We start from the raw sequence: 14,203 nt of genomic DNA, 5'->3' as shown, positions 1-14,203 counted from the left end.
AACTTGAAAGCGACAACATTTTTTAATGGAGAATGAAAAGACCTTTCAAACGATATATCACAAGCCTATACTTCCTATTTTAAAAATTGGGGATTGTACCTGTCATTCTAAGGGGGTTGAAGGTAAGGGTTGCATTTTCACGTTAAATAATGTCAAGTTATAATTTAAATTTGACGTGTTTTAGGATTTTTTAAAAATATGTACAGTAACCTAAATAATGAATTTATTCCATTTGGCTTTTACACACTGTATGTATAAATTTGTGATTTTCCTTTTTATGTTGATATATTCGACACTTGTATCATAATGTATCGCAATTTTAATATTTCTAATGCCAATAACCACAAGATGTGGAGATTCGAGATCGTTTTTTGATTTTTCCAACACACGTATGATTGGTATTTTGATTCTATAGCTTCTATTCTATTAATATTAACTAAAATGTAAATAGTATAAATACATTAACACTTTTTAGGGATACAATGGTAAAATAGAAGTGATCAATCCAAAAGCTACTGCTATTAACATATCCAACGGACGTCCACTGGTGTATTACGTATATTTTCCATCCTGGCAAAACATACCTCCAAAAATTACACAGATCGTAGTCAATGGCAACTTGATCTGTACCGGACCCAAAGTTCCCAGTAAGAGCTAATTAATATTTTTATAAATAGTACATTTATTTAAATTAGGTGCAAATCGATTACGAAATAAGAATGTGATCAATTGCACTAAACGTTTGATTAATAGTATTGTGTTCAAGGTCATAACACAATAGCATTACACTCCTACATAACAAAAATCGAAGATCTTCATTTTTGTCTGTACATGATTTATTTGGCCTTCATTTTTACTTTGGGTCTAAGCTTATTTGTTTGCTGTTTTTATATTTTTCACTGTTTATACCCATCAGTTATGTTTTACTCTAGTGTTTTCAAATCCAATTCTTGTTAATTTCTCTATTTTTTTACTAAATTCTTTTCCTTGACGTGCCTATTCGTGACGAATGTTGGCCATCATCATGGCAATATTTATCTTCACTGCAGCAGCGCGGAAAATCTGCACAGATATTGTGTTGAACCAGGTTCTTTAACCAGGATGTTTTTCTTCCTGGACCTCGCTTTACAAATATTTTTTCTTGCAGAAGAGCTTGTAAGCGGGCATATCTGGATTCATTTCGCATAATGTGTCTGAAATATTGTAACTTTCGAGATTTCATAACAGTCTGTGCTTCTCGGTTCTTCTTCATCCTTCTGAGTGCCTCCTCATTTGTGACTGATCAGTCAAGTATCAAGGGAATCTCAAGTATTGTCCGTACTAAATTCTAATATAGCATAACTTATGACTTTCTAATTCCAATATAGCATTCTTAGTGCAAACGTCCTTAAGGATTTGAATGCTTCGTTTATAGACTCTGTGGACTTAGCTATGACGTCGACGGCATCTCCACCGAAATTGTACCGATTTGTTAAAGATGTCAAGAAAGTGTCATTCGTATTAATCTGCGACACTCGAATTAATTTTACTAAAGCCAGGTTAAATAAAAGACACGATAGTATATCACCCTATCTTAGTCCATTTTTGCAATGAAAGGGTCTTAGAAAAATCATTTTGGATTCTGACCATGTTCGCTGCTCTTTTAAGTGCAACTTCAATTGAAGAAGATACCGGTAGTTGGAAGGCGGTATTTGGAAATCTACCATAGCATGGAGAAGTTTATATCTATTGACTAAGTCGTATGCGTCTTTTAAATTCACAAATATGTGGTAGGGACTTCCCTTTTTGTGGAGTAGAGACTATGCCTAATTTCCAGTCTTTGGGTGTTTATTTCTGTTGCCAGATTTCAGTTATTAATTTAGGCATATGTTTTAAAAGGATGTCACCGCTGTTTTCAGAAAGGTCGACACGGAGATTATCCAAACCAGGAACTTTGTTATTTTTCAATTCTAAAATGGCTTCTCTAGTTTTTTCTTCGGCAGCGAGTAGTCACGGATCATTTTTATTCATTTGAATCATGAGAACCTTAATCTCATCGTTATGATTGCCATTAGGCAGTTTTTCAACATTATTCGCCCATCTGTTTAGTATGACTAATGTTCCTTATCATTAATTACAGAATCATTCCTATCTTTGAAGGCTATTATTCTAGGTTTTAGTTCTTTTTTGCAGCTATTTATCATTTGATAAAATCTATTCTTTTCTATTGTGGTGGTTAACAATTACGTTTAGAACGTTTTCGTTCTTTTTTCCTTCTGGTCGAAAGTTTTTATAATCTTTCAGAAATAATCTCGTTCTGCACTGCTGAAATATATAATGTGCTTTATTTTTTTGTTGGTTGATAGATCTGCATTCTTCGTTGAACAATTATTTTCGAATCAAGATTATTTTTTTTCTTTCTGAAACATCCTCATCATCATCCAGCCTCAAGAGTCCACTGCTGAACATAGGCCTCTTCCTCATGTTTTCAACCCCGTCTATCTTGCGGCGCTCTCATCCAGTTTTTATTGGGTCTTCTTAAATCGTCAGTCTATCTTGTAGGTGGTCGACCGACGCTTCTCTTGTCTTCCCTTGGCCTCCATTCCAATAACCTCTTTGTTCATCGCCCAACTGTCATTCTGGCTATGTGTCCTGCCCATCTCCATTTTAGTCTGGCTATCTTCTCGATGATGTCAGTCACTCCGGTTCTTCTCCTGATGTATTCGTTGGTTATTCTGTCTCGCAGAGTTATTCCTAACATGGACCGCTCCATTCTTCTCTGCGTGACTCTCAGTTTGGTAGCTGCTGCTTTTGTAAAGGTAAGTGTTTCTGCTTCGTACGTCAAGACTGGGAGGACGCACTGATCAAATACCTTTCTCTTTAGACATGTGGGCAGCTTACTTTTAAAAGTTTCTCTCAGTTTTCCAAATGCTGCCCCCCAAGGCCGATTCTTCTCTTCAGTTTATGAGTCTGGTTATCCCTGCCGATCATAATTTCATGTCCCAGGTATTTATATCTATCTACGAGTTCTATTTCTTTCTTTAAGCGCCTGTAATATTTTGCTTAGCTCAACTGTGTCAAAAGACTTTGTGAAAATCGATAAATATTAGAACTAGAGGTTTATTGTATTCCACTGCTTTCTCTATTAGAGTTTTTATACTTTGTAGATGGTCATTTGTTCCGTAACTTTTTCGGAATCCTGCCTGTTCCCTTGGTTGATAAGTCTCTAATTTTCTTTCCATTCTCTTAACTAGTATTTGCGTAAACAACTTATATATATGGCTGAGGAGGCTAATTGGTCTGAAATTCTCTAAATTTGCTTTGTCTCCTGCTTTGTGTAATAGAATCATAGTACCGTTGTTCCAGTCTGTTGGAATATTGGCGCTGTGAAGGCAGATATTAAAAAGTTGTTTAATTTTTTCAAGTAATACATCCCCTCCAATTTTTAGTGCTTCTGATACTATTCCATCTTCACCCGGGGTTCGATTATTTTTCATTTTCTTCAGGGCTTCTTTGATTTCTGATTTTGTTAACGATTTGTTAACGATTCAACGCCAAAATAGGCACTAAGGAAGACCCCTCTGAAATAATATTGGGAAATTTTGGAAGCGAAGGCAGAAATGATAGTGGCAAACAACTACTGACTTTCCTTTTGAAAAACAATCTCTATCAAATGAACAGCTTCTCTAAAAAGAAAAAACACAGAAGATGGACATGGGAAAGTCCTGATGGAAAAACAAGGAACGAAATCGACTATTTCTTAACAAACAAAAAATAATTATTTAAAGACGTAAATGTGCTAAACCAGTTTAGTACAAGCAGTGATCATATGTTAGTAAGAGCTAAAATAACGATATCAACCGAAAAAGAAAGACTCAAAATGATAAATAAGAAACAACCAAAGAAATAGACAAAACCAACTAACATTCAGGAGTTCGAAAAATATATTGGTAACTCATTGAAAGATACAACAACAGCAGACATCAATATATTGAACAAACAAATAGTCAACACAATGCAACAGGCTCAAACTAAATATTGTCCGAGAAGCAAAAAAGATGAAAAACTGAGTTAACCCACGAAAACCCTTATAGAACTAAGGCGACAAATGAAAGGAGATAACACTACAAGCAAAGAAGCGATAAATCAGATAAATAAGACAATCACAAAGGCAATAAGAAAAGACATAACTAACTACAATGTAGTAAAAGCAAAACAGGCAATAGAACTGGAGAAGAAACAACGAACAGAGATGAAATATTAAGAATAGTCGAAGAGTTCTACACAGTTATATAGATCAAGAAAAAAAGATAACAATACGGAACCTCCAATTACACTAAAAACTGGGGTATTAAACCAAGGATCAGATTTAATGCCCAATATAACAACAAAATCAGAAACATCCTGTAATTTGCTTAAACTTATAGACAATAAATGACTTATCTTACCTCCCTGCGTCTTGACATTATTCTTCTAGACAATGTTCAGGCCACCACTGTACTGTGTTTTTTAAATGTAGTTCTTCTACAACTTGTTTCTCAGTTGGTTTATATTTATATATGTTTTTATGTGTTTCAAAGTTTGTCTCTATTTCAGTTTTAAGTTTTTCGTTAGTGTTATTTTACCCCAAAACCTTGATGTATCATCTTTATATTTTTTTGAGATTGATTAGTTTCTCCTAAAATTAAAGTCTTCTACTAGAAGATTGTAAAATAGTCTGAGACAATGTCCGACAAGAATAAACGGTCACCCATGTCACGTTATTTTTGAATCGTATATTGATTATATAAATTCATTATTCTCATTATTTGTTTGGGAGTATTTTCCATGTCTTTAAATGAGACTGAATTAATTTGGTTTCATATTCCTTTGATTCTTAATCTCACTCCTGCGTGCATTTTCCTAAGATTTTAGTTTTAATATATGTATATATATATATATATATATATATATATATATATATACATATATATATATATATATATATATATATATATATATATATATATATATATATATATATATATATATATCATTATGTACTTTCTATTTGAGTAACTGTTTATCTGTTTTGAAGTCAATATATTGACCAATACCTACCGATTAGAAACTATAGATACTACGTCTATAATTTTTTGTCCAATTCCATATTGTTGTTCCAAAAAATCATTATCATTAGCAACAAAGGCTCTCTTTAACTACCTGTTTTTGGGTTGTATTGTAATTTTGCACGTAATCCGGCATTTAGAAAAACGCTCATTAAAAATTCATTTAGAAAGTTATAATATTTATACATGTTCAGTGCAGTTGGTTTATTTATCGACTCTTCCTCAAACTAGGATGTGTTTCATAATAACCTTCAAGCCGGTCAAGTTTTTTTACTACTAGAAATTGTTACCTGTCTATAATTTTTAATAATAGATCTAGTTATTGTACCTATTAGATGTTACTACCCATCCAGTGTGATATAAAGTGCAATACCGACGCCATATTATTAACATGCCAGTGATTCTTTGTGTATTTTGTTTTCTAGTGAACTCAGTGCCTTTTATAACGACTGTGAACCTGCAACATACTTTGAGGATTAATATTTCACCACTGTCGAGTTCAAATATAGCCCCAGAAAATAATCTTATACCAGTCAATAACTATCCTGCAGGAGAACCACCTGACGGTAAGTGGCTTATTTATATTTATTTAATTGTGTTTTTAGAAAGAGCTAAAGTTTAGTTTTAAAAATTGCTTTGCTAAAAATTAACAAGCATACGATAAAGTAACTCTTGAAATTACTATAAAGTCTGATGGAGAATTTGGTGGATATGCACCTTTATGTCTTTTAAATATACTACATTAGCCTTTAATTGCTGATTTTTAATTTAAACTCACAATACTATCGATACAAATCAATAAAAACGTTGGGATATAACATTGATAGATTATGGGAACCAACAATTATAGACAAAATTGAATCAGAACTGACAGAACTATGTGCAAGCAACAATCCATAATTTTAATGTCCGAATGGTATATGAAACCATATAAAAGATAATATTACTGGTATCACAAAAAAAGCATCAACAACATCCTTGAAACATAATGGAAAGTTGATCTTGGATCCGGTAGAGCTATGCAACGTATGCAAAAGATATGCTCAAGTATTGTTTGAACACCAGAGAGATGCTAGAAAACCTGGCAACTGGTAAGAATGGTCTGGACACTAAATTCTTGAATCTAAGGTTCAAGAAGCTCTGAATGCAATGAAGAATCGAAACAGTCCGGATCATGATAATGTGTTTGCAGATATTCTTGAAATATTCGGCCTAAGCATCTCACGTATTTGTTCAACCAAATATATGATTTAGGCAAAATTCCAACTGACTGGTTAAAATCAACTTTTGTAACAATTCCGAAAAAGGTACATCCTAAAAACTGTAGTGACTATCGACTCATCGTATGAGTCATGCTCTGAAAGTATTTTTTTTAAGTATAGACTCTCGAATATACTCGAAATGTAAAGAAAATAGCGAAAAGACACAATTTGGTTTTTTGAAAAGATTAGGTACAAGAGAGGTTTTGTTTTCAGTCAAACTATTAATTCAAAAGTGCTACGACCAACGCCCAGATGTTTTTGTATATTTCATAGATTATCAAAAAGCTTTTGATAACGTTAAACACGATATCCTACTAAATAGGGCTCCTCGAGATAGGAAGAGGCATGAACCTTGTTTTAACAACCATCATTAACTAGCGTAAATTTTTCCACTGCTGAACGTACGCCTCCCATAAAATTTACCACGGATTTCAATCTTGAGCTTCTTGCATACAATTTGTGGTGATTCGCTTTATACCATCCGTCCATCTAGTCAGTGGCCGTCCTCTGTATCTATACGGCTCTTGTCTTGGTCGCCATTCAAGAATCTTTCTGGTCCATCTATCAATCATCAGTCTGACAACGTCTGGCATAAGCCCATTTAGCCATGGCTATTTTTTCAACTGCATCCGTGACTCATATTCTTCTTTCTATTTCTAGGTTTGGTAACTAACATTGATCTTTCGATAGCGTTTTGTGTAACTCTTATTTTATTTATTGTTCCTTTTGTCAAAGCGAGTGTTTCTGCACCATATGTAAGGACCGGTAAAACACATTGGTTAAAAACGTTTCTTTTTAAACAAACTGGATAATTAAGACATAAAAATGTCGAGAAGGCAGCCCATTTGAGACCTACCTTTCTTTGTATTTCAGTTGTCTGATTATATCGGCTTAAGCGAATCTCATGTCCTAATTAGTTGGTCGATGCTATGGCTTTCAATCTGAATTTTCTCACTGACTACAAGGTTGGTCAAAAATTTTGTCTTGGAAATGTTAATTTTAAGACCAAATTGTTTTTAATGCTTCATAGAGCGTTTTCAGAATTTTTGTAGCTTTATCAACTCTATCAGATATTATAGCGAGGTCGTCGGCATATCTTAGGTAGTTTAAATTTATAATAATTTCCGTATTATCCTCTTCTGCCAGTTGCTTGAACTATATTCGAGAACAGCTGTAGACAATTTCGAGTAGATAGTATCACCCTGTCTAATTCCACGTTTTATTCGGAACTTTTTGGTATTTTCATGAAGTCGGATACACGCTGTACTAGTTTCTTAGATACTCTTAATCAAGGCAATATATCGGTAGTCGATGCCGCAGTCAGCCAATTCTCGAAGCGTTTTATGATAATCTATAATATCAAATGCCTTTTCATAGTTTACGATTATAAGAAAGATAGGATGGTTGTATTCTGTGCCCTTTTCTATAAGTGTTTTAATAATTTGTAGTAGATGATCATTAACTGAACTTAAGACGAAATCTTGAGACTAAATATCAAGAACTCACCAGGAATAGACCAAATAACATCAAAAATGCTAAAAGAATTGTCCCAAAAGGGTATAGTAATTATTATATATATATATATATATATATATATATATATATATATATATATATATATATATATATATATATATATATATATATATATTTAACGCAACATTAAGGTATAAAATTATTGCCTAACAATCTAAAAAGTGCAGAAATACTTATATTCCCAAAACCAGAAAATGATCCCAGTGAAGTCTCATCTTATCAAGCTATTAGTCTGTTATCAACAATTTCCAAATTACTAGAAACACTTTTAATAAAAAGAATAGATAAAGACTTTACAGGCGCAGACTGGATCGCAGATTATCAGTTTGGATTTCGACGAGCACACTCAACTATCGAGCAATACCACCGACTAACCCAGAAAATCAACTTCGCATTAGAAGAAGATTAATATTGCCCAATGGTATCACAAGATGTAAGTCAAGCTTTTGATAAAGTTTGGCATAAAGGCTTTCTTTTTAAAATTAAGCAAATAATACCACCATACTTCTAATCCTTCACTTCTACTCTTCATAGTCTAGTTTCATATATTTATAAACTATTTACAAAAATAATTACGAAACGACTAGAAAATAAATTTGAATTTTATCAGCACCTAGAACAGACTGGTTTTAGAAAAGCCTATGGAACAAACGATCACCTAATGGTAATAAAAAATCTTATAGAAAAATGCACTGAATATAATAAACCACTAGCTTTAATATTTGTCGACTATGAAAAGGCATTCGACACCGTAAATCAACAAAAAATGTTGGAAGCCTTGACAGAATGCCGAATTGACTATCGGTATATAAATATAATTAAACCCATATACCAAAACGCAACAGCCAGTGTTAGAGTGGGTGATCGTCAAACCCAGAAATTCCTGATACAACGTGGAGTACGCCAGGGGGACACCATATCGCCGAAACTGTTCACTACGCTTTTGGAATATATATGTAAAAGGGCAAAACTGACCGACAAGGGAATAAACATAAACGGAGAAAAGCTTAGCCATCTAAGGTTTGCATATGATATTGTATTAATAGCTGATAGGATAGATGAGGCCAAAGAACTTTTAAATCAGCTCTACCTTTCCTCGCTAGAAGGAGGATTGAAAATAAATATAGCTAAAACCCAGATGATGACAAATCTTGTAGTCAGCGAAGATATATGCGTAGGAACAAGATCCATAGACCAGGTAATGGCCTATAAATACCTAGGTCATGAGATTCGTATAGGAAAAGATAACCAAACCGTTGAGCTTCTCCGTCGTATAAGACTGACTTGGGCAGCCTTCGGCAAGCTGAACCATATTTTCAAATCGTCTGATATACCAACATGCCTTAAAAGAAAAACGTTTAATCAGTGTGTTTTGCCAGTGTTAACTTACGGTGCGGAAACGTTGACCATGACAAGGAGAACAGTTCAAAAGATCCGTGTGTGTCAAAGGGCGATGGAGCGTGCTATGTTGGGCGTTTCACTACGAGACAAGATCCCAAATCGCCAGCTACGACAAAGAACAGGAGTGACTGATGCAGTAGAGAGAGTAGCAACACTGAAATGGAACTGGGCAGGTCACGTGGCTCGAATGACAGATAATAGATTGGATGCAAGAGGCACAAGATCGAAATAGATGGAAAATTATGAGGGAGATCTATGTCCAGCAGTGGATAAGCGAAGATTGAATGATGAACCACCATTCTTTGGAATACTTACGTCACACTGGGTAGTGGAAATAAATAACAGACTTATTCACAATATATTTGTTTAGTAAACCACGACCGGTTTTGACCACTATAGATTTCTAGCCATCGTCAGGTCACCGGTAAAGTACAATCTTTACGAAGCTAAAAAAATTACAAATTGTAAAACTACTAATTTAACCAAACCTTACATCAGGTATGGTACAAAAGGTGCCAATATTATTTATGTTAGTTAAAATTGAGGGTGAGGGGTGGTTTTTTATTGAATGTAAAGGTGACATTATTTTATGGAGCAATATGTTTTTAAATGGCCATATTTGTGTTTTTTATGGGTAGTTCAATTTGTACATTGCAGTGTTGTAATTTCTGAATTCTAAAAATATCTTGGTTATTGTCTGATGGTTCAAGGTTTTTACGGGCTCTTTTGTAATCCCACGTTTAATAATATTGAGGTTTTTTACCTTGTGACCCAGTTTTGTCAGTAGTTCTTTGATATCTTCTGTTGCATGTAAATTGTGAAGATACTTAATTACGACTCTGTATGCTTTTTATTTCTTTGGTTGATATATATGATAAATAATGTTATGCTGTTCTCTCATATATCTTGATAATTTTTGGTATGTTTCTGAGTCGCTACAACTTTAGACTGTATTTATACTGCATTATTTGCTATGGTCTTGGTTTCGTATTATTCAGCTATTTCTGTTAATTTCTTTCTCATTTCTGGAAAGTCGCTTACACCATAAACAAATATTGGTGGTGATTTAGGTTTTCTTGGTGCTGTTTCACTTTGATTGGTTTGATTTTCGTTTATATTCGTTAGGTTATAATATTTGTTCGAAAGTTCGAGTCTTCTTTGTCTGTTTTCATATTTGATCTGATTTACCTGGGTTTGTAGTTTTAAAGACTTGCCATGAGTTCACACATTCGCAGTTTCAGGTTAGTCATCGCTTGTTAATGACAGTCTGTCGAATTTCTGGCCATTTCTGTTATTAATTTTGGTATTGTGTAATGCATTTCTTGGAACATGGAATGTCTGAACGCTCAATAGACCAGAAACACAGATGATCCTTCTACACGAATTGAATTGAAAAGATATAAAATAGGAATCACTGCAGTACAAGAAACTAAATGGTTGGGAAAAGGTATATGGGACACTAAAACACACACTATACTGTATAGCGGTAAAGATGAAGGAAATAAAGAATTTGGAGTAGCCTTTATCGTAGATAATAAAATGAAGCACCGGATAACAGACTTTCAAGCCATTAATGAAAGAATCTGCAAGCTTAGGATAAAAACGCATTTTTTATTAAAAACATAACCCTTATAAATGTACACTGTCCCACAAATGAACAGGAAGAAGACAATAAGGTAGCCTTTTATCAAGATCTATAACAAATTTATGACTCAATACCAAGAAATGACATAAAATTGTGATAGGCGACACAAACGCCAAGATCGGAAAAGAAGAGAAGTACATAGGGGTAATAGGAAAACATAGTTTGTATAGAGACACAAATGAGAATGGTCTGTTTCTAATAGATTTTGCAGCTGGAAAGAATATGATTACCAATTCGACATGCTTCCTACATCGGGACATACACAAGGGCAACTGGATATCACCTGACGGAAATACAATCAATCAAATAGACCATATACTGGCTAAAAAAAGAATGGCGACGAGTATATTAGATGTAAAAAGCAGACGTGGTGCAAGCTGTGACTCAGACCATCTGCTAGTACAGATACGGTTTAGATGCAAAATCAGTCGACAAACTAAAAATATCCAAAACAAGAAAAACTAAACTTAGATAACCTAAAAGTCTCTGAGGTACAAGAAAGATTTGAGAGAACAGTGGATGAAAAATTACTCGAAGAAAACAGAGCAGACTCCACAATAGAAAACCAATGAAACAAAATAAGCAATATCATACTCAACACAGCGAAAGGAGTCCTAGGAACAAAGACACAACGGAGAGAAGAAACATGCTCGATGAAGAATGCAAACAAGCTATACAGGAAAGAAATGAAGCACATAAGAATTATATACTTAGACGTACTAGAGAAAGAAAAACAGAACTTAAGAACAAAAGACGAAGAGCAGATAAACTGTGCATGCAGAAAAAGAGAAAGTACAAAAATCAACGGATACTAAACATAGAGAGGGAGTTTAAGGAAAACGAAACACGTAGTGCATACCAATTTATCAAATATCTAAGACAGGGATACAAACCGAAGACTAGTCTTTGCAAAAATAAGAAGGGTGAAATCATTAGCGGTATGGACGAAATTAAGAGAACCTGGATGACATATTTTAAGGAATTACTAAGCAAAGGGACACAATTACAATTACATTACAACAACAGACGCAGCAGCAGGCACGGCAGGAGATACAACAACAAGAACTGGGGGAAGATGGAGAAGAAAATGAATTAACTGGACCCCAACGCTAGAGGAGGTCCAAATGGCAATCCACATACAAAAAAGTCATAAAGCACCTGAAATAGATAAAATATCGGCAGAACTACTCAAGCAAGGAGGAAGGAATTTGACACAACAGATGTACCAGCTAATACGAGAGATATGGATAGAAGAAGAAATCCCCCAACAATGGAAGAAAAGTATAATCTACCCTATTCATAAAAAAGGAGACAACTTGTTGTGTCAGAATTATAGAGGCATCTTTTTACTTTGTTCGGGATACAAAATACTCACAAACATCATTAATCGAAGACTCCAACCTCTCACGAAAAAAATCATCGGGGAATATCAAGCAGGGTTTAGACAAAATAGATCTACCATTGACCAACTACTTACAGTTAAACAAATACTGGCCAGAGCATGGGAATATGACATGGACGTTTACAATCTCTTTGTAGATTTTAAACAAGCCTATGATTCAATAGATAGAACAATTCTACCTAATATATTAGAAGAATTTGGCATACCATCAAAATTAATACGACTAGTGCAAATGACAATGACAGAAACAAAAGCACATGTATGTATTCAGGGACAGATCACTGATGCGTTTACGATAACGCAAGGACTGAAACAAGGCGATGGACTGGCTCCAACGCTCTTTAATCTTGTTCTTGAACATATAATTAGACGGTTGACGGTGAGTGGAAATGACATAATTACAAACAAATCATCCCAATTAGCAGCATACGCAGATGATATAAACATAATGAGCAGAACAGTGAATGCAGCGGAAGAAACCTACGTTGAGTTGAAATAGAGTGCAGAAGCAGTAGGGCTAGCAATAAATACAAATAAAACAAAACTACTCATACAAACCAGATCAAATAGACCGGCGCAACAACACTTTATTGTCCAATAAGTAAAAACAACAACTGGCGAATTAGGTATAATAGAGAAATATACGAGCAATATAGCGAACCAACTCTAGCACAATACACTAAACTGCAGAGATTACGGTGGGCAGAGCACGTGGTCCGCATGCATGAGAATACAATCCCCAGAAAATTACTAAATGCAAGAATGCAGGGAAAAAGACCTGTTGAAAGACATAAAAAGAGATGGGAAGACGAAGTCGATGAGGATCCCAGGAACTGCCTGGGAACGCGTTTATGGAAAAGAACAGCGGTAAATCGAAATGATTGGAGAAGCTTATTGAAGGAGGCCAAGGCCCGATTTGGGCTGTAGTGCCATTGAATGGATGGTAATGCATGTCTTGATTTAATTTATAAATTGCTCTTGATTTGGGGAAATATCATATTGGTGAAAGATGTTGTTTGCTGGTATATTTGTATATTATTCATACCTGGTGTTTGTGTTGATTCGTTACTTTACAATAACATTTATCTGTTCAATTCGAGAACCGGACGTTGATAAGAGGAGACATTTAATCGTTTGCTCGGTTTAATGTTTCGATATGAACTAAATAGTTGATATGAGAATGATTTTGTTCATTTTATATATTTATTATAGGTTGACTTGCTTTATTTCGCCAACTTGTTTTAATATTAGCTATATCTAATGATGTTGCCAATTTCAATATATCATCTCCAATATAATTTCGAAATCCAGAACATACTTCTACATTTTATTACTTTATATCTTTAGTTGTATTGACCATGTGGATTAAAATCTTCTCTTGATTAGGATTCTCTCAAAAGTTAACATCCCCGAGAACACAATTTCATATGTTAATGTCAAATAAAATATTGTTTAAGCCTTAGTATAATATACTGACTAAAATAGAAAATGTATTTACAGCTTCGTTTCATTTCTACGAAATAGACCAATACGGAAACACAAAGCGACCAACATACACTGACAAAAACAAATTTAACTTCAATCCCACGCTACCGCCGAACCAATTTAATTTTCAACCAAAACCACAACAACAACCAGTTACTGAAAGTCCTTCAGATGTTTACAAGGGAAATCCATTTTTCACTAATGACAATATTTATAATACTGGAAATAATGGACAAAAACCGAACACGGGCAGTATTATTCACAGTAAGTACAGTTATTATGTTTATTTATTTCATTTTTCATTTGACTTTGGACGTATGTAAATTTACACATAGCGTAAAATCTTTTTAAAGATTTTTTTCTTGTGTTTATTTACTATCTTTAA

General features: G+C 34.1%; 1 protein-coding gene across 1 annotated transcript in view; it reads left to right on the top strand.

The window, feature by feature from the left end:
- Positions 1-14,203, top strand: part of LOC140445874 (serine protease gd-like) — a 57,845-nt gene that overhangs the window by 21,964 nt on the left and 21,678 nt on the right. Inside the window, exons 3-5 of the mRNA XM_072538278.1 lie at positions 476-647; positions 5,513-5,653; positions 13,834-14,082. Of these exons, the coding sequence (XP_072394379.1) occupies positions 476-647; positions 5,513-5,653; positions 13,834-14,082 (562 nt within the window). The remainder of the gene's footprint in view (positions 1-475; positions 648-5,512; positions 5,654-13,833; positions 14,083-14,203) is intronic.

This window comes from Diabrotica undecimpunctata, chromosome 7 (assembly GCF_040954645.1).
Source record: "Diabrotica undecimpunctata isolate CICGRU chromosome 7, icDiaUnde3, whole genome shotgun sequence".
In the NCBI taxonomy this organism is placed as follows: Eukaryota; Metazoa; Arthropoda; class Insecta; order Coleoptera; family Chrysomelidae; genus Diabrotica; species Diabrotica undecimpunctata.
Note: the sequence above shows the minus strand (reverse complement) of the source record. Positions and strands in the feature narration are given on the sequence as shown.